This window comes from Camelus ferus, chromosome 1 (assembly GCF_009834535.1).
Source record: "Camelus ferus isolate YT-003-E chromosome 1, BCGSAC_Cfer_1.0, whole genome shotgun sequence".
NCBI classification, from domain to species: Eukaryota; Metazoa; Chordata; class Mammalia; order Artiodactyla; family Camelidae; genus Camelus; species Camelus ferus.
In genome coordinates this window covers 56,992,664-57,014,447 of record NC_045696.1, presented here as the reverse complement: position 1 = coordinate 57,014,447, position 21,784 = coordinate 56,992,664, and the positions used below count along the sequence as shown (strand labels likewise).

The following is a 21,784-nucleotide window of genomic DNA, read 5'->3' as shown; positions in this document are numbered from 1 at the left end:
GAAATACAGTAGTAGTATTTTCTGATGAAAATTCTTATCCTGTTAGTAAAGATGTTTCAATAACTCCAAAAAAAGGTGGTTAAAAGTGGAAAATATAATAGTAGTTATAAGTTGCTCCTATATAGCATCCTGAGACCCACTCATTTGCCTAGAAATTTTATAACTGGCACAAAAAAACAACAAAAGTAAACTGGGTAGTAGTTTTAACAGGAAATAAAATTTCAAATATCAGGTCATGAAAACAATGTACATTATTTTTGAAAGTACAGAATATATTTGAATGTTTTATTATTAAACCACAAATTTTAAAATTGATTTGACAAAAAAAATTGAGCTTTTTTTACATATTAAATTAAAATAAAGTAAATGGCATTATGGCTTCTAGAATTTAAAGTCAAAATTAATATAAATAAAGAATATTTCTTAAAATAAAATTTATATAAAGTTATATATACTGTACTTAGATGCATATTAACTTCAACTCTTTTTATATACGAGAAAATGATAAATAACAAAACTAAATCCTATGGGGTGTGTGAGAAAAAATTTCTGTAAGTGTACAGAAAGGAGATTTTTAAGTTTAAAATGTGTGAAAATATGACCTGTTCAAGAAAATGAATAATATAACCTTTCAGAATTTGAGCCTCAAGATGTAATGAAATAATATTCTAAAATGCTATATTTTTATAGTAAATATCTGAAAGATACAAGTTATTTTGTTTATAAAATATTACAAGCAATAGCCTCAGTGAATCACAAAATATAACGTAATGAACCTCAAAATAATAATAAATTAATGAGATAACTATATAAAATTATGATATGGGATATATCAAAATACATTAGAATCACTTAGAGAACTAAGAAAAACAGCCCCTGTTATCCAGGAGACACCACACAAAACCATCCTGTGACCATGATGAATCAAGACAAAAAATCACTCTGTAATCATGCCTGATCACATCAAAACATGAACATTACCCAAGTCACAAATACATATCATTCAGTTTTAAAAATAGTTTTAAAAATATATCTCTCCCAATGTTAAGAACATAAAGGCAAAGAAGTAGGTGATTTCCTCACTACATATCATCAGGACCTACGTATCAACAGTTTCTGAAAAAAGTAGGTACCTGAAAAAATATCTGTTAAATTAATTAGTAAATGACAAATAATCAAAATCATAGATAATATATATTCCCTAATAAACATGAAATAAAATTAGAAGTCATTGACAAAAATATTTTGGAAACTAAAAAATATATTTTAAAGTAATTATGATCAAAGAAGAAATTATAATGAAAAGTATGACATAGAACAAAAGTGCCTCATATTGAACCTTGTAGGACACAGATAAGTCCTCATCAAGAGGGAAATTGATATTTTTATAAATACAGGCATACCTTGGAGATATTGTGGGTTTGGTTCCAGACCACCTCAATAAAGTGTAATATCACACTAAAGTAAGTCACACAAGTTTTACTGGTTTCCCAGTGCATATAGACTTTTACACTGTAATCTATTAAATATACAATAGCATTACTTCTGAAAAAAAAGTACATACCTTAATTTAAAAATATATTATAGCTAAAAAGTGCTATATCATCTGATCCTTCAGTTAGTCATAATATTTTTTGCAATAGTAACATCAAAGATCACTAGACAGAGGTGGGATTGAGATGGAAGAGTAGGAAGACCCTGAGCTCAGCTCCTCCCGTTAATATACCAAAACTACAGCTATATACAGACAACACTCAGAACAACTCAAAGACTAGCAAAACAGCTTTCCTATAATTAAGGATATAAAGAAAAAAAACACACACACAGAGATGGGTACAAGGGTCAGGACCCACACCCAGGTAGGCGACCAAAACGAGGAAGGGGATTTACAAACTCAGAGGTCCTCCCAAAGAACAAGGCATTAGAGCCCCACATTAGGCCCCCAGTCAGCACTGAGAAGATGATGCCCCTTAAATGGTTTTGAAAACCAGTGGGGCTTATGACTGGGAGAGCCAGAGGGTTGTAGGAAACTGAGACTCCACACTTAAAGGCAAGCACGTAAACTCACTCACTTGAGTCTAGGTGCAGAGGCAGCAAACTAAAAATTGCTTGGTGCTCTAGCCAGCCAGCAAAGGCCACCGAGCACAACTCACAGCCTGCTCCCAGCTCTGGCTCTAACCCCACAGCTGAGTAATGGCACCCAGCACACCCAAGGAGAAGCCCTGGCTCACACCAGGCTCCATTACTAGCTCCTCCAGCTTCAAGCCACCCCTGCCAAGGTAACAGCCCTATACAACCTGGGAGAAGCTCAAAACAACACCAGACCCCACCTCTAGCCTTTCTAGCTACAGCCCTCTCTTCCAAAGGCAGTGTCCCTCAGGGAACTCTAGGAGAAGTCCAGCCCATGCCAGACTCTGACTCTAGCAACCTCAACCTGGCCAAGATGGTGGCTCCAGTATAATCCAGGAAAAGACCCCATCAATGCTCACTTCAGCTCCAGTCCTCCTCACCAAAGCCACCAGACATACATAGTCTGCAAAGGGATACTTCTATCCAATGACACACCTTCCAGACCAGGTGAGTTAAATGTTCTGCCTAATTCTTAAAGGCAAACACAGAAAATCAAACAAAATAAGAAGACAGAGAGGAAGACAAAGGAATATGTTCCAAATGAAATAACAAGATGAATTCCCAGAAAATAACCCTAATGAAATGAAGGTAAGTAGTTTACATAATAAGGAGTTCAAAGAAAGGTCATAAAAATGCTTATCAAACTCACGAGAATAAAGAATCACAGTGAGAGCTTCAACAAAAAGTTTGAAAATATTAAAAAAAGACCCAATCAGAGATGAGGATAATAACTGAAATGAAAAATACATTAGAGAGAATAAACAGCAGATTAGGTGATACAGAAGAATTAATAAGTGACCTGGAGAATAGAATTCTGGTATCACCTAATCAGGACAGCAAAAAGAGAACCAAAAATTTAATAGGATAGTTTAGGGGCATCTGAAACAACATCAAGCATGTAATATTCACATTATAGGATTCAGTCCCAGGAAGAGAAAAGGTAAAGTGGCAGAAAACATATTTGATGAAATAATGGTTGGCAAATTCCCTATGCTAGAAAGGAAACATATCCAGATCCAGGAATCATAGAGAGTCCTAAAAAGATGAACTCAAAGAGATCCATACATCACATAAGTAAAATGGCAAAAGTTAAAAATAAAGAAATTATTTTTAGGAAAGAAAGAGAAAAACAGAGTCACATAAAAGGGAAAGGCTATCAGCTGATTTTTCAGCAGAAACTTTGTAGGCCAGAAGGGAGTGGCATGATATATTTAAAGCACTAAAAGGGAAAAGCCCAAACCAAGGACACTCTACTTAGCAAAGTTATCACTCAGAATTGAAGGAGAGTAAAAGGGTTCCCAAGAGTTCCCAAGCAAAAACTAACAGTTTGTCACCACTAAGCAGATCCCACAAGAAATGTTAAAGGGTCTTCTTTAAGCATAAAAAAATCATAACAAGAAATGAGAAAATATATGAAGAAACTAAATTTAATTGATATAGGGAAATAGTAAAGGCAGTGGATCAACCACTTAAAAAGCTAGTATAAAGGTTAGATGGCAAAAGTCATAAAATCAATTATAACTACAATGAGCAGTTCATACACAAAAAGATGTAAAATATAATGTCAAAAACATGAAACATGGTGGGGGAGTAAAAAAAATGTAGAATTTTAAGAATATGTTTGAACTGAAATAACTATAAATTTAAAACAAATTATCTATCTATCTTCCTCCCTCCCTCCCTATCTATCTCCTGGTAACCACAAACCAAAAGCCTACAACAGATACATAAATAACAGAGAAAGAGAGGAACACAAGCATAATGCTAAAGAAAATCATCAAACCACAAGGGAAGAGACAAAGAAGAAAAGAATAGAGAACTAAAAAAACAATCAGAAAACATGCAACAAAATGGCAATAACTACATGCTTATCATTAATCACTTCAAGTGTAAATGAACGAAATGCCCCAATCAAAAAGCAAAAGGTGGTTGAAGGGATAAAAAACAAGACCCATCTATATGCTGCCTACAAGAGACTCACTTTAGACCTAAAGACACACACAGATTGAAGGTAAAATGATGGAAAGATATTCTATGCAAAGAGAAACAAAAAGAAAGCTGGGGTAGCACAATTCATATCAAACAAAATAGACTTTAAAACAAAGATTGCAACAAAAGATAAAGAAGGGTATTATATAATGATAAGGTCAATACAAAAAGAGGCAATAACATTCATAAACATATATGCACCTAACATAGGAACAACGAAATATATGAATCAAATATTAACAGACATAAAAGGAGAAATTGACAGCAATAAAGTGTAAGCAGAGGATTTTAATACCCCATTTACAACAATGAAAAAATCATCCAGGCAGAAAATCAATAAGAAAACACTGGCCTTCAATGATACTTTAAGCAGTTGGACTTAATAGATATCTACAGAGCATTCCATCCCAAAACTATAGAATACACGTACTTTTCAACTGTAACATTCTCCAGGATAGATCACATCCTAGGCCACAAAACAAATCCCAATAAATTTAAGAAGAGTAAAATCATATCAAGTATCTTTTGTGACCAAGTTGATATGAAACTAGGTATCAATTACAGGATGAAAGGTGGAAAAGATACAAACAGATGAAGACTAATCAACATGCTGCTAAAAAAAAAACCCAGTGAGTCAAAGAAGAAATCAAAGAGAAAATAAAAAATATCTTGAGATGAATGAAGGTTTCAGTAGAGAAGGTGGCTGGATGTGCAGCATGGCCCTCAACCTGTTATGTCTGGGTTGAACTGCATCAATGATACGGGGTATGGGGTATCATCTTTCTTCTTTCTTCTTCTTCTTCTTTCTTCTTCGTTCTTCTTTCTTCTTCTTTCTTCTCCTTCTTCTTCTTTTTTGTTTGTTTGTTTTGGGGGAGGTAATTAGGTTTATTTATTTATTCTTGGGAGGAGGTACTGGGGATTGAACATGTTAAGCATGCTCTACTGCTTGAGCTATAGCCTCCCCAACCCGAGCTGAATATAAACAGAAACACAACTTTTCAAAAGCTATGGTATGTAGCAAATGCACTTCTAAGACGGAAATTTATAGTAGCACAGGCTTACTTCAATAAACAAGAAAAATATCAAACAACCTAACTAGAAACCCAAAGTAATTACAAAAAGAAAACAAAGTCCAAAGTTAGTAGAAGTAAGGAAGTAATAAAGATCAGGGGAGAAATGAATAGAGACAAAAAATAGAAAAAAAGTCAATGAAACTAACAATTTGTTTTTTAAAAGATAAAGAAAATTGATAACCTTTAGCCAGACTCTTGAAGAAAAAAGAGGGACCAAATAAATACAATAAAAAATGAACAATAAGTTATAAAAGATATCACAGAAATATAATCATAAGAGAATACTACAAACATTTGTAATCAAACTGGACAACCTAGAAGAAATGGACAAACTCCTAGAAATGTACAACATCCCAACACTAAATCAGGAAAAAATAGAAAATATGAACAGACCAATTACTAGCAATGAAACTTAGTAACTAAAAAATTCCCAACAAACAAAAGTCCAGAATCAGATGGCTTCATAGGGGAACTCTACCCAACATTTAAAGAACCATAATACCTATCCTTCTCAAAATCTTCCAAAAAACTGAAGAGAAGGGAACACTACCAAAATCATTCTTTGAGGCCAGCACTATAGTGAAAACAGAGCCAGACAAGGACATTATAAAAAAGGAAATTATAGGCCAATAAATCTGATAAATATAGATGCAAAAAACCTAAACAAAATATTAGCAAACAAGATTCAATAATATACAAAAAGGATCATATGCCATGACCAAATATGATTTATTCCAAGGATGTAAGTTTGGTACAGTATCTGCAAATCACTGTGATACACCACATACACAAAATGAAGGGTAAAAATCACAAGATCTGCACAATAGGTGCAGAAAAATCATTTGAAAAATTCAATATACATGATGATAAAAACTCTCCTCAAAGTCAATATACAGGGAATATATCTCAACATAATAGAGGCATTTGTGACAAAACCACAGCTAATATCATACTCAATGGTGAAAAGCTGAAAGCTTTTCCTCTAAGATTAGGAACAAGACAAGAATGCCCACTCTTATTCAAAAGAGTATTGGAAGTCCTAGCCACAGCAATCATAGAAGAAAAAGAAATATCATCCAGGTTGGAAGGGAAGAAGTAAAACTGTCACTATTTGCAGATGACATGATACTTTCTATAAAAAATCCTAAAAACTCCACCCAAAACTATTGGAACTAATAAATGATTTAAACAAAATTAATATACATAAATCTGCATTTCTGTACATTAAAAGTGAACTATCAAAAAGAGAAAGCAAGAAAACAATCCCATTTAAAACTGCATCAAAAAGAATAAAACACTTAGGAACAAATTTAACGAAGGAGGCGAAAGGCCTATACTCTGAAAACTGTATGACATTGATTAAAAAACAAAACAAAACTGAAGACAACATAAAATCATAAAGATATTCCATGTTCATGGACTGGAAGAATTAATGAATTGTTAAAAAGTCTATACTACCCAAAGCAATCTACATAGTCAATGCAATCCTTATCAAAATATCCATGCAATATGCACAGAACTAAAAAAAAATCCTAAAATTTGAATGAAGCCACAAAAACATAGCCAGCTTGAGAAAGGAGAACAAAGCTGGATGTTTCACACTCTCTGACTTCAAACTATACTAGAAAGCTGAAGCAATCAAAACAGTATAACACTGCACAAAAACAGATACATAGATCTATGAAACAAAATAGAAAGCCCAGAAATAAATTCATGCATATATGGTCAATTAATCAAAGGCAAAGAAGGCAAGAATATACAATGGGGAAAAGACAGTTTCTTCATGTAAGTAGCTGTGGGAAAACTGGACAGCTACATGTAAATGAAACTAGACCATTTTCTCACAACATATACAAAAATAGACTTTAAATGAACAAAAGACTTAAATGTAAGACCTGAAACCACAAAACTCCTGAAAGAAAACATAGGTAGTATGCTCTTTGTAATCAGTCCTAGAAATTTTTTTTTTGGATCTGCTTCCTCAGGCAAGAACAACAAAAGCAAAAATAAGCACATGAAACCACATCAAATTAAAAATGTTTGCACAGCAAAGGAAACCATCACCAAAATGAAAAGACAACTTATGGAATGGGAGAAAATATTTGCAAATGATGCAACTGACAAGGGGTTAATGCCCAAAATATGTAAAGAACTCACACTATTCAATGTCAAAATAGCAAACTATTCCATTAAAAATGGCATTTTTTCCGAAGAAGACATAGAGATTGTCAACAGGCACATGAAAAGATGCACAGCATCACTAACCATCAGGGAAATGTAAATCAAAACCACAATGAAATATAACCTCATATTTGTCAAAATGGCTACCATCAAAAAGACAAATAACTAACAAGTGTTGGTGAGGATATAAAGAAAAGGAAACTCTTGTGCACTTTTGGTGGGAATATACATTGGTACAGCCACTATGGAAAACAGTATAGAGGTTCCTGAAAAAATTAAAAATTGAACTACCATATGATCCAGCAATTCTATGTCTGGGTACTTATCTGAGAAAAATAAAAACACTAAATCACAAAGATATATGCACCCCAATGTTCATTGCAGTGTTATATACCATAGCCAAGATATGAAGCAACCTAGGTGTCCTTCAAGCAGATAAATGGATAAAGAAAATGTGGTGTACACACACACACACACACACACACACACACACACACACACAGGAATATTTCTCAGCCGTAAAAAAGGAATGAAAGTTCTGGTCAAGATGGTGGAGTAGGAGGACCATGAGCTTATTTCTCCTCAAGACTACAACAAAACCACAAATGATTACTAAACAACCGTCAAAAATTAAAAGACTGGCATCTAATAAAAAAGATCCTTTTCAACTGGAAACATAAAGAGGGAACTTCAGCAGGATGGTAGGATGGCTGTGCTCACAATATATTTGGGCCCCAAATCCCCTAGGTGGGCAATTCATAAGCTGAAGAATAATTAAGTTGCAGAGGCCCTTCCACAGGAGTGAGAGTTTTGAGCCCCACATCAGGTTTCCCAGACCAGGGTTCCAGCACTAGGAAAAGTCTCCAGAATATCTGATTCTGAAGGCAAGGAGGGCTTAACTCCAGGAGTCCCACAGGACTGGTGGAAGCAGAAACTTCACTCTCGGGAAGCACACACAGAATTTTGCACTCACCAGGTCCAAGGGCAGAGGTAGTGACTTCATAGGAAACTAGGCCAGACCTGCCTGCTGGTTTTGGAAGGTCTCCTGGGGAGGTAGGAGGTAGCTGTGGCTCACCCTGGGGACATAAAAGCTGGTGGTGGACATTCAGGGAGTATTCATCTACATGAATATCTTCCTGGAAGCTGATATCTTGCTTGGATCCTTAGTACCAAGACCTAGCCCCACCCAACACCTTGTAGACTTAAGTGCTGGGAAGCCTCAGGCCACACAACATACAGGGTGGGAACAAAGCCCCACCCATCAACAGACTTCCAGAGTCCACAGCCTCCTCTAATCATGCCCCTAGCCATAGCCTTACGCACCAAAGGACCAGGACCAAGCACCACCCAGCAGTGGGCAGGTACTCCTCCTGCCAGGAAATCTGCATAAGCCTCTGGTCCAGCCTCAGCCACATAGGGGCAGATACCAGAAATAAGAAAACACCAACCCCAATAAGGTTTGTGGAAGGAATCCACCAGTAGGCCAGACTCCACCCAGGGACTGGCTGGATCTTGGCCTTGGATGCCAAGAGAGGAGTGTACTGCTAGGACACATAGGATGTGTCCAGTAGAGGTCCACTTCTCCAAAGGTGAGAAGCATAAGTAACCTACCTAAAAATACAAACAGAAAGTTAGACAATGTGAGGTGGCAGAGGAATATCTTCCAGGCCAAGGCACAAGTTAAAATCGCAGAAGAAGAAATAAGTGATGAGGAGATAGGCAATCTATCCAAGAAACAGTTTAGAGCAATGATGGTGAAGATGTTCAGAGAACACAGGAGGAGTATAGATACAAAGAGGGAAATTTTTAGCCAAGAATTAGAAAATATGAAGAATGACCAGAGTTGAAGAATACAATTATTGATATGAATAACAGACAAGAAGGAACCAAGAATAGACTAAATGAGGCAGAAGAACGGATCAGTGAGCTAGAAGATAAATTAGTGAAAATCACTACAAGGAACAGAAAAAAGAAAAAAGAATGAAAAGAAATGAGGATAGTTTAAGAGAACTCTAGGACAATACGAAGCACACTGATATTTGCAGTATAGGGGTCCCAGAAAGAGAAGAGAGAGAGAAAGGAACTGAGAAAATATTTTAAGAGAAAACAGACAAAAATTTCCCTAACTTGGGAGAGGAAACAGTCACCCAAGTCCAGAAAGTGCAGAGAGTTCCACACAGGATCAACCCAAAGAGGAATACACCAAGGCACATAGTAATCAAATTGACAAAAATTAAGAATAAGGAGAAATTATTAAAATCAGCAAGAGAAAGGAAACAAATAACATACAAGGGAACTCCCATAAGGTTATTAGCTGATTTTCCAGCAGAAACTCTACAGGCCAGAAGGGACTGGCATGGTATATTTAAAGTGATGAAAGGGAAAATTTACAACGAAGAATACTCTATCCAACAAGACTCTTGTTCAGATTTGATGGAGAAATGAAAACCATCACAGATAAACAAAAACTAAAACAATTCAGCACCACCAAACCAGCTTTACAAAAATGTTAAAGGAATTTCTATAGTCATCAAACCACAAGAAAAGAGAACAAAAAGAAGAAAGAGGGAAGAAAAAAACCCTACAAAATAAACCCAAAACAATTAACAAAATGGCAATAAGGACATATGAATTGATAATTATCTTTAAGGTAAATAGATTAAATGCTCCAACCAAAAGACACAGACTGGCTGAATGGATACAAAAACAGAACCATATATATGCTGTCTACAAGAGACCCACTTCAGATTTAGAGACATGCAGGCTGACAGTGAAGGGATGGAAAAAAAAAATCCATGCAAATGGAAACCAAAAGAAAGCTGGAGTAGCAATACTTCCATCAGACAAAATATATTTTAAAATAAAGACTGTTACAAAGGACAAAGGATACTACATAATGCTCATGGGATCAATCCAAGAAGAAGACATAACAATTGTAAATATATATGTACCCAACATAGGAGCACTTCAGTATATAAGGCAACTGTTAGTAGACATAAAAGGAGAAATTGACAATAACACAATAATAGTGGGGGACCTTAACAGCCCACTTACATCAATGGACTGATCATCCAGACAGAAAACCAAAAAGGAAATACAGGCCCTAAATGACACATTAGACCAGATGGACTTAATTGATTTCTATAGAGCATTACATCCAACAGCAACAGAATACACATTCTTCTCAAGTGCACATGGAACATTCTCAAGAATCGACCACATGCTGGCCCACAAAGCAAGCCTCAGTAAATTTAAGAAAATTGAAATTGTACCAAGAATATTTTCTGACCACAATGATATGAGGTTAGAAATCAACTAAAAGAAAAAAAATGCAAAAACTGCAAACATGTGGAGGCTAAACAAAATGCTACTAAACAACCAACAGATCACTGAAGAAATAAGAGAAAATCAAAAATACATTGAGAAAAATTTTAAAAAAACACACACACACAATGATCTAAAACCTCTGGGATGCAGCAAAAGCAGTTCTAAGAGGAAAGTTTATAACAATACAAGCCTACCTCAGGAAATAAGAAAAATCTCAAACAACCTAAACTTACACCTAAAGCAGCTAGAGAAAGAACAAACAAAACCCAAAGTTAGTGGAAGAAAAGAAATCATAAAGACCAGAGCAAAAATAAATGAAACAGATACTGAAAAAACAAAAGATCAATGAAACTAAAAGCTGGTTCTTTGAAAAGATAAACAAAATTGATAAGCCTTAGTCAGACTCATCAAGAAAAAAAGAGAAAGGGCCCAAATTAATAAAATCAGAAGTGAAAAAGTAGAAGTCACAACTGACACCACAGAAATACAAGGGATCATAAGAGGTTACTATAAGCAAATAATGCCAACAAAAAGACAACCTAGAAGAAATGGAAAATTACTTAGAAAGGTACAAATTGCCAAGAATGAGTCAGAAAGAAATAGAAAATATGAACAGATCTGAAATTGAATCATTAAGTTTAAAACTCCCAACAAACAGAAGTCCAGGACCAGATGGCATCACAGGCGAATTCTACCAAACATTTAGAGAAGAGTTAACATCTATCCTTCTGAAGCTATTCCAAAAAATTGCGGAGGAAGGAATACTTTCGAACTCATTCTATGAGGTCACCAACACCCTGATACCAAAACCAGACAAAGACATCACAAAAAAAGAAAATTACAGGCCAGTATCACTTATGAATATAAATGCAAAAATCCTCAACAAAAAACTAGCAAACTGAATCCAACAATGCATTAAAAGGATCATAAGCCATGATCAAGTGGGACTTATCCCAGGGATGCAAGGATTTTTCAATACCTGCAAATCAATGTGATACACCACATTAACAAACTGAAGAATAAAAACCATATGATCATCTCAATAAATGCAGGAAAAAAAAAACTTGTGATAAAATTCAACACCCATTTATGATGAAAACTCTCCAGAAAATGGGCATAGATGGAACATATCTCAACATAATAAAGGCCATATATGACAAACCCACAGCTAACATCATATTTAATGGTGAAAATCTAAAAGCATTTCCTCTAAGATCAGGAACAAGACAAGTATGCCCACTCTCACCACATTTATACAACATAGTTTTAGAAGTCCTAGCCACAGCAATCAGAGAAGAAAAAGAAGTAAAGGGAATCCAAATTGGAAAAGAAGTAAAACTGTCATTGTTCACTGATGACAGGATATTATACATAGAAAACCCTAAATAAGCAACCAGAAAACTACTAGAGCTCATCAATGAATTTGGTAAAGTTGCAGGATACAAAATTAATGTATAGAAATCAGCTGCATATCTATACACTAACAATGAAATAGCAGAAAAAGAAATTAAGGAAATAATTTCATTTACCATCACATCAAAAAGAATAAAATACCTAGGAATAAATTTACCCAAGGAAGCAAAGGATCTATACTCCAAAAACTGTAAGACACTGATGAAAGAAATTGAAGACGACATAAGCAGATGGAAAGCTATACCATGCTCTTGGATTTGAAGAATCAATGTTGTTAAAATGGCCATACTACCCAAGGCAATATGCAGATTCAGTGCAATCCCTATCGAATTACCAATGACATTTTTCACAGAGCTGGAACAAAAAAAATGTTAAAATTTGTATGGAAACACAAAAGACCCCAAATAGCCAAAATAGTTTTGAAAAAGGAGAACAGAGCTGGGGGAATCATGATCCTGACTTCAGACTATACTACAAAGCTACAGTAATCAAAACAGTGTGGTAGTGGCAAAAAACCAGACACAGAGATCAATGGAACAGGATAGAAAGTCTAGAAAGAAACCCACACATTTATGGTCAATTAATCTATGACAAAGGAGGCAAGAATACACAATGGAAAAAAGACAATCTCTTCCATAAGTGGTGCTGAGGGAAATTGGACAGCTACCGGTAAAAGACTGAAATTAGAACATTCTCTAACACCATATACAAAAATAAACTCAAAATGGATTAAAGACTTAAATGTAATAAGACCAGATACTATAAAACTCCTAGAGGAAAACATAGGCAGAACGTTCTTTGACATAAATCACAGAAACATTTTTTCACAGAAACAAATGGGATCTAATTAAACTTAAAAGCTCTTGCACAGCTAAGGATACCTTCAACAAAACAAAAAGACAACCTACAGAGTGAGAGAAAATATTTGCAAATGATGCGACCAACAAGGGACTAATTTCCAAAATATACAAACAGCTCATACAGATTAATATCAAGAAAACAAGCAACCCAATCCAAAAATGGATTAGGAAGACCTAAATAGACATTTCTCCAAAGAAGACATCCAGATGGCCAACAAGCACATGAAAAAATGCTCAACATCACCAATTGTTAGAGAAATGCAAATCAAAACTACAATGAGGTATCACCTCACACCCATCAGAATGGCCATCAAAAAACTACAATGAGATAGCACTTCACACCAGTCAGAATGGCCAAAATTAAAAAGTCCACAAATGATAAATGCTGGACAGGGTGTGGATAAAAAGGAATCCTCCTACACTGTTGGTAGAAATGTAAATTGGGCAGGCACTATGGAGGATGGTATGAGGATTCCTCAAAAAACTAAAAATAGACTTGCTATACAATCCAGCAATCCCCCTCCTGGGCATATATCTAGAGAAAAATATAATTCAAAAAGACATATATACCCCAATGTTCATAGCAGCACTATTTACAATAGCCAAGATACGGAAGCAACCCCTATGCCCACAAACAGATAAAGAGATAAAAAAGATGTGAGACAGATAGATAGGTAGGTAGGTAGGTAGGTAGATAGATATAATGGAATATAATGGAATATTATTCAGCCATAAAAAGGAATAAAATTCTGCCATTTGCAGCAATGTGTATGAACCTAGAGAATATTACACTTAGACAAATTATTCAGATAAAGACAAATACTATATGATGTCATTTATATGTAGAATCTAAAAAATAATACAAATGAATATATATAGCAAGACAGAAACAGACTCACAGATACAGAAAATAAACTAGTGATTACCAGAGGGAAGAGAGAAGAGTGAGGGACAAGTTAGGGGCATGGGATTAAGGAATACAAACTACTATGTACAAAATGGATAAGCAACAAGAATATATTGTATAGCACAGAGAATTATAGCCATTATCTTTTAATAACTTTCAGTGGAGTATAATCAATCTGTAAAAATACTGAATCACTATACTGCACACCTGAAACTAATATAACAATGTACATCAACTATTCTTTAACTAAAGAAAAAGTAAATTCTAATGACACCTGATTGGAATCACACTATATTTATGGATCAATTTAAAGAAATTCAGTGTTCTTTTTCTTAACATAGGGGGGACTTGTCTTTCAGGTTCAATATTTATTAGGCTAATTCAGTTTGTATCATTTAAAAATAAAGAACCAAATCTGTACTAAGTAATTTATTCAGGTATTTTATATAGTACTCAGCAAAAATTACATGCTTGAAGAGACAATATTTATAATGAAGGTGACACTTTAGATCTTTTCATGTTATCAACTTTGTTTCCTCATCATTAAAGGAAAATTATAAATAATCAAAATTAATAAGGATTATTTCTATATTCTGTGAACATTTTCTACATTATTACCTAATTATCAAATGAAGATTGGCTAATTTATGATTATTTAATATTTGTTATTTATCATTACCATTACTGAATAGCAGGGGTCAATGACTAAAGATATTGATAATCATATTGTTAAGTTTAAGCATAGAATATTTTAAAACTAAAGTTGTTCTATATGTTACATGCTTTCCTCAAAATTCTAGAATTGAAAATTTACTTTAGCTTTAGGTCAAACTAATGACTTAATCTGAGACCATTACTAGTGTAAATAATTCACTCATTCATTTATTTGCTCATTCATTCAACGTTTTTACTTTTAGATTATACTGAATATTATGAACTGTGCTAGATGTTAGGTATAAAATAACAGTAAGAAACACCTTTATTCAAGAATAAAGAAAATAAATTCAAGAATAATGGTATTGTAATACTCACTTTCCCTTCATCTCTTGGGCTATCACTTAAATGTACAACTGGACCTGGATGAGTCTTTGTGGATCTGTTAAATCAATTCAAAACAGTAATTAAAAAACATTAAACAACTTACCATTACAAGACTGGAACAAAGAAATTAAGATTATAATGGAATACACTCCCAATATTCTGGAGTTTAGCTTAAATTGATTTAAGGTTTTAGTTGTTTTCCTTCAAGACTACTTTTGTTTCTCCTACTAACTCTTAATAGTAGGTCTGTTTAAAAAAAAAAAAAGAATCAGGTTTAATAACATAGATCCACATAACAATGAGATTCTTCATTATCTTATACACTTATGTTTTTTGCCAGATCTGGTTCTCTGAAAATTTGAGAATAAAATTTTACTCATACAAATAAAAAAACTTATACAGCCACAAGGCTGATGCTACAAACCTGTTTCAACCAAACTGCAAAGTATATCCCTAATTTAAAATTTGCTTTGACAAGAAATCTCTGTCAAAAGGGAAGTACAGTGGCTCCTTTGATTTACAAAGAGACTCTAGCGATAGCCATCTTACAGAAAACAGAGCAACTGGGAAAATCTAGTTCACTGGTTACATCTCAATTATCTAACTTTAAATTTATTCTATTCTAATATCTGGCATGTTTCTTTTATATTTCCTACCTTAACTAGTATCACTGTTGAATATCATTATGTCATGGTTAAATATGATATGACATAGATTTATTATTGATTATTTTTCCACAACCTTTCAATGACTTAATTGTGCCAGATTAACCATAAGTATATTGACATAGTTATAATTTATTTCTTAAGCACGCATGAAAACCATCAAAGATCCTGCATAAAGCAATAAGATTTAATTATAGAAACTCTTTGGAATCAGACAAAAGTGACAATTAAGTAACTCCAGGTTCCCCAGATACTGACTACGCAGAGTAATTCAGAGAAATAAATATAGATTTATTAGATATTTTTCACTGAATTTATCCTAAATTTTCTCACTTAAAAATGGAGATAGTAGTACAGAACCCATTGAATAAGTGTGAGAATTAGAATATACCTATAACATCTAACATAATGCCAAAACATAGTACTCAATAAATAGTATGTATTATGACTTGTAAATCATCAGAATAATTAGAAATTAAGTTACTATTCGCAATCTAGGACATGTGCAAGAAGAAAAAGTAAACAAGGCTTTTTAAAATTTTACAGTTTTTTTGCAGTTCTTCCATGTTTATATACAATGTATCATTCACATATAAATGCAGTGCATTATTACATTATAAATGCCTCTGATAAAAAACGGTGAATGTCCTTCAATTATCTCTTTGTAACTAATGATGTACAACAAACCATAAATCCTTAACTGTCTCTTGGATTTGACTGGAAGAACAAATATCAAAGTGTACTCCATGATAAACTAGTGAATACATAAGGTGTTTCATATAAAGGGTGTTCAATATCAAAAAAGTTTAGAAAACCCTGAATTAAACAGTTAAACATTTTTTCTTTTACAGAACTTCTTAGAGTCATAATATGCAAATCATCATTGCAAATCCTCAATATTTTCCAAAATTATTAGTCTATAGAATCCTTTTTCATTGGCCATATTAGGGGAATCACTGAAATGTACTTTGAGAAACACTAGTTAGACTATATGCAAGACTCTTCCATTTAGCTTATCAGACTCCATAAAACACTCAAGCTCAGAAAATAATCTAGAATTAAACTTCAGTTATTTGTAATAACTTTTTCAGACTATAGAAATATTTTCATTGTAAAAATAAAAAAACTCCGAAACTTAGAAGATAACAAAAGTTAAGAGGAAAAAAATCTCTCATATTATTTCACTGCCTGGATATGTCCATTAACAGTGTGATGTATTTTTTCTGACTTTTCCCCTAACATTAAACTTCCAAAAACTACCAAGCATTCCTTGCAAAACTTATGGCCATTAGGAATTGACTTAAAAATAAAAAAGCAACTGGGGACTATGGATTCTGTAAATCCCATAAAAATTACTTAAAATAGAATTATCAATGAACTTAAATTCATACAATATTCATCTAAACAATGTCCAATAATTCTTCTAATATCCCTATATATTTATCTTCTTCCCAGTCACTACAATGGCTTCTTGATAGTTTTCTTTGTGGACTTTCTCTTCCTATATCTTAATACTGGTATTCTTTTGTATTCTGTTCTAGACTGCAATCTAGATTATTATATATGGTCATGAATTCAAGAGCCCACAAGAGCTAGGCAGGTATAACAAATAATTCCAATAGGTGAGTAAGAACTGTGCCAAACTGGATAGTACATTACACACCTACAAAAGGAAAGTTGTTAGTCAGTTCCAGTTGATTACTGACTGCCATGAATGAATAGTGGACTGGGATTGTTTCATCAGTGATTTTTTTCATGAACAGCTGGAAATCTAAAATTTTATCTCTACTCTATCAGTTCTTAAATATTTGAAACTAATAATTCAGAACATATTTAAATACTCTGATGGGCAAACAAAACATATCTATGAGTCAAAATTGGTTTACTGTCTACAAATTTGCTGCCTCTTTTATATCCACTCTTCATGTGCAATCTCATATATTCTCATAGCTTCAAGGACCATGTAAATTCTGATTTCATTAGGTTCAGATCTATATTTTCCACTTTCTATCATTCTTCCATACCAATTCCGTTTGAGTATCTTAAAAACACATACAACTCAACATACCTAATATTGAATTCATTATTTTACTCCCCACCTACTCAATCTCCTGCATTCTTTCACTAAATGGCACCTTATCTAAACAGTTGCTCAGCCAAACACATTGGGGTCACTTGTAATACTCTATTATTCTTATACTTCCCATAATACCCAAGTATTGCCTCTTCTATCTTCCAGGTATTTCTTTAATATGTCAGCTTATCTCCACTCTTAATTCCATCGTAATTTTTTACCAAAAATATAGTCTTTTCTCCTTTCAATCATTTCTCCATACCTGCATTCAGAATAGACTTCCTGAATTAAATTTGGTCAAGTCAATTCTTTGCTTAGCACCCTCAAATCTGGGACCTCCTGGCCTTAGATAAAGTCTGAATGCTCAAACTGACCTTGAAGGGCTTTCATGTTAAATACCTTGATTATCTTCTCAGCTTTATCTCTTGCCATCCTTTCCGCTAGCTTTTCCAACCAACTAAATTACTTAAAATTTCTGTGCATGGAACAAAACTCTCACACTCTATCCTTTAAACCTTCCATTCTCTCTTCCTGGAAAACCCTATCCCCTAATTCACCACTCATCTAAATGAAAATCACACTTCAGATCTCATATATGTAACTTCCTTCATACTTCTCTGAGACCTCATGTCTAGTATTAGGTATCCTTCTTATGGAATTGCCACATTATATTTCCAATATACTGTAATTGTCTTTTCGCTTAGTCTCATCTTTATCAGACTAGAAGCCCTGAGAGGAGAGAAACCTTGTCTTCCCAGTTTATACTTGTTTTCAGGATCTATCATATCAAAGTGCTTAATAAATATATTTGAAAACTGTTAGTTGTATACTTATGACTTAATTCTAAAATTCTAAGTTTTAATCATACCTAGAAAAAGTAGGCTACATTTTTTAAAAAGCTAGGGCTGCCTTGCAGAAATAGCTATTTCTGTGCTATAACCTGGAATATATTTTCCCATTAAAAATTTTTTAATGTCAATTTTGTTTTATACTACTGTTTTACAAGGTATTTGATAAACATCACCATTTCTACAAATATCACAAAGACTGGCTTCCAGTTTCCAAATAACCAATATATACATTATAAGAACACGAACTATTTTGTAATTATGGGAATTGCCTACAATTACAATTAGGAAACTTCAGTAAAAATAGAAACAAGGTAAAAAAATAACAAACATTGACTGAAAAGTATTTCAAGAACTTAAAATAGAAATAATCTCAAATATCTCCTAAGGTTATTCTGCATCTGTCATACTTAAAAAATGTACTGTTAAATTTTGTTTAAAATTCTATAAAATAAATGACTCTTCTTAATTAAATATATATTTTATTATTGTCCCATATCCTTGACACATATTAATAAGTGCCATTCATTTTCTAATGTACTCAAGAGTTAGAAAGCAATTAAAAGACAGACTGTTCTGGGAGACTGGAAGTGGCATTTAAAATTATATCTATCACAATGGGACTATACTTCCACGGAACACACTTTTATAAATAAATAAACCAAGAAATAGTCAGGAGGTAAAGTGACCACTAGTAATTTCTTAAGGATATTTCAAGGTCATTTTCAGAGGCACATACAACTCTATAAAACACTGGATTAATGTAAGTGGTAGAATGCATTCTGAATCACATGTGTAAGATCATATTATGAAAAATAAAAGTGCCTTATTTTATTTCTTTAATATCTCCTAATTTTACCGTCTTTCAAAAAAATACGTTTTTACCTCTTCATTAGTCCTGAAATCATGAAGTATGCACTATGGAAATACATACAGCATATAAACCATAGTTCATGTAGTATTAATCTGAATTATGAAAAGGACTTGTTAAGTAAATGAATACAGAAACAACACTGCAAGAGTGGTGAAATTTTTGATCTGTTTAAATAATAAACTCTTCTTAATGACTTTAGCAGCATTCAACTGAACTGAAAACAAATAATGAATCTATTACTATTTGTACTAATATTAAATTTGTATAAAACCACTACAATTTCATCTCAAATAAAGTAAATCACAAGGTTCACTTGTATCTTTATCAATATCCTAAAAGAATATTATGAAAACAAGTATTAAGTTCAGCTCTATTTAATTATTTTATATAACTAAGATTAAAGAGGAAAAAGCCTTTCCCAAATAGCTGAAAAAGTAACTTTTTTGGAGACACATAATTGTCTACAGGATGGTTTTTAAAATATACCTACAGAATATTAAAATATATATGAGCAAAATAACTCATATAAATGCAAGCTGTAAGTCCATAGTAGTGTGTAACTATTTATCGTACTAAGTTTCAATAATGCCGTTAGTCACTTAGTAGCCACTCTGTGGAAAGCACCAAAATAAGCCAAATATGAAGAAAAAGAGAGCAATGAACAAAGGATTCTACCCTGGAGTAGTTCTTAATCTAACGAGGAAGATTTATCATTAATTAAAAAAAAAACCTGTTAGGATATAATACAAAAGGAATATTGTAAGAATATAACTAGTAACAACCTTCCCTATCAAGTAACATACATGTACACTGAAACATTGGGAATAGTGAACAGTAGATTTATTGTAAAGACCAGAGTCAAGTTTCATGAAAATAGACTGTTGGAATTTTGGAGACCAACAAGTATGTAACTTAGAATACACATATATGTAAGAGAGAATGAGCCAGCCTCAAGTCTAATGTATCTTATTAAGGACTTAACATGTACAGAGCATAAACATTTATTAAAGAAAAACTGTTTTTCCAATTAACACATTGACAAGAAATATTTGTGTATATACTAAAAGATGGCTTGGAATTCCATGAAATTTCACATTTGAGGGATTTCACATTTTACATGTGCAGAAACATAAATATCAATGCGAAAGTGAAAATGGTACTTGCCATCAACCACAAATCCAAAGAGCTGTATACATCACAACATAAAAGATATTAATAGATTGCTTCTTCTTGAAACCCAAAATGATAAGTTAATGAGGCAACAGAAGAATAGGCTACCAGCATTTAAAAATATGTGAACAAATCATGATTATTTCTACATAAAACTAACTGTGGTCAAAAACCACTTGCCATTCCCACTTGAAAGTGGCTATACTAAGGTTGACTATAATAAAATAAGATGATTTCCATGTATAACTTTTAGAATAAGCCTTACTATTTTATCATTAAATTTGCATACATAATGACCCTTAATTATTTACATTATTTGGAAAGTCTAAAATTAGCATATGTTTATAATACAACATCTATTTTTTAAAGTCTTTATGGTTTTAAATTATTTTAGCTGTAGATGTTTCAAATTAATCATAAATTAATCATAAATTAGCTGTAGATGTTTCAAATAACTGCAATTTGATATATATGTCACATAACCATAGAAATATTTAACCCAAATTAAATGGTATTCAAGTTCAAACTTACAGTTCAATTGCTTTGTTCCACATGATAACATATCCAGAAAGAATGAAAGATTCAATATTTACAATGTGTGTATTTCCTCTTTCTGTTCCAACATAGAGCCATTTACTCTGGAAAGGTAGATGACAGTAAGTAATTCTGAAAGAAAGAAAATTACAATTAAAGTATCTAAATTTTATGTCTGGTCAACATTATATTTTCCTTACACTTATACAGTGATAGCAATATAAACAATAAAATTTACTATATACTCAAGTAGCACTTAGTAGAGGTTATAGGATAAATAACAACAGTATATCATTAAAAACCATAATGATAATAATAGACACTATTAAATAGGTGTCTAACATGGGCATTGATATATATTATTTCTAATTCTGAAAACAGCACTTCAAGACTGATATATAGTTCTGTTTTACAAAGAGGAAACTGAGGCCAAGAATTGTTACTTTTACTTGACTAGGACTGACAGCTAATAGGTGGCAAAACTGGGATTCAAATCCATTCCTGTTTGGTTGTAAAATTACCATCTTTCTACCAAGCTATATTGTTTGCTTATTTCTTTCAGTAATATTCATTTCAAATAGAAATTAGGTATATATAAAACATAAATTCTAGAGTTCTCAGAAAGTCTGCAGTTTTGTCTACATGAGATGATAAATTATTTACTTTTTATTCAGATATTTGGCATTTAAGTAGTATAA

At 33.0% G+C, this 21,784-nt stretch overlaps 1 protein-coding gene across 1 annotated transcript in view; it reads right to left on the bottom strand.

The window, feature by feature from the left end:
* The window catches only part of STXBP5L (syntaxin binding protein 5 like), a 285,098-nt gene that overhangs the window by 164,187 nt on the left and 99,127 nt on the right, over positions 1–21,784 (bottom strand). The window contains 2 exon segments of the mRNA XM_032480092.1: positions 14,913–14,976; positions 21,084–21,218. Of these exon segments, the coding sequence (XP_032335983.1) occupies positions 14,913–14,976; positions 21,084–21,218 (199 nt within the window).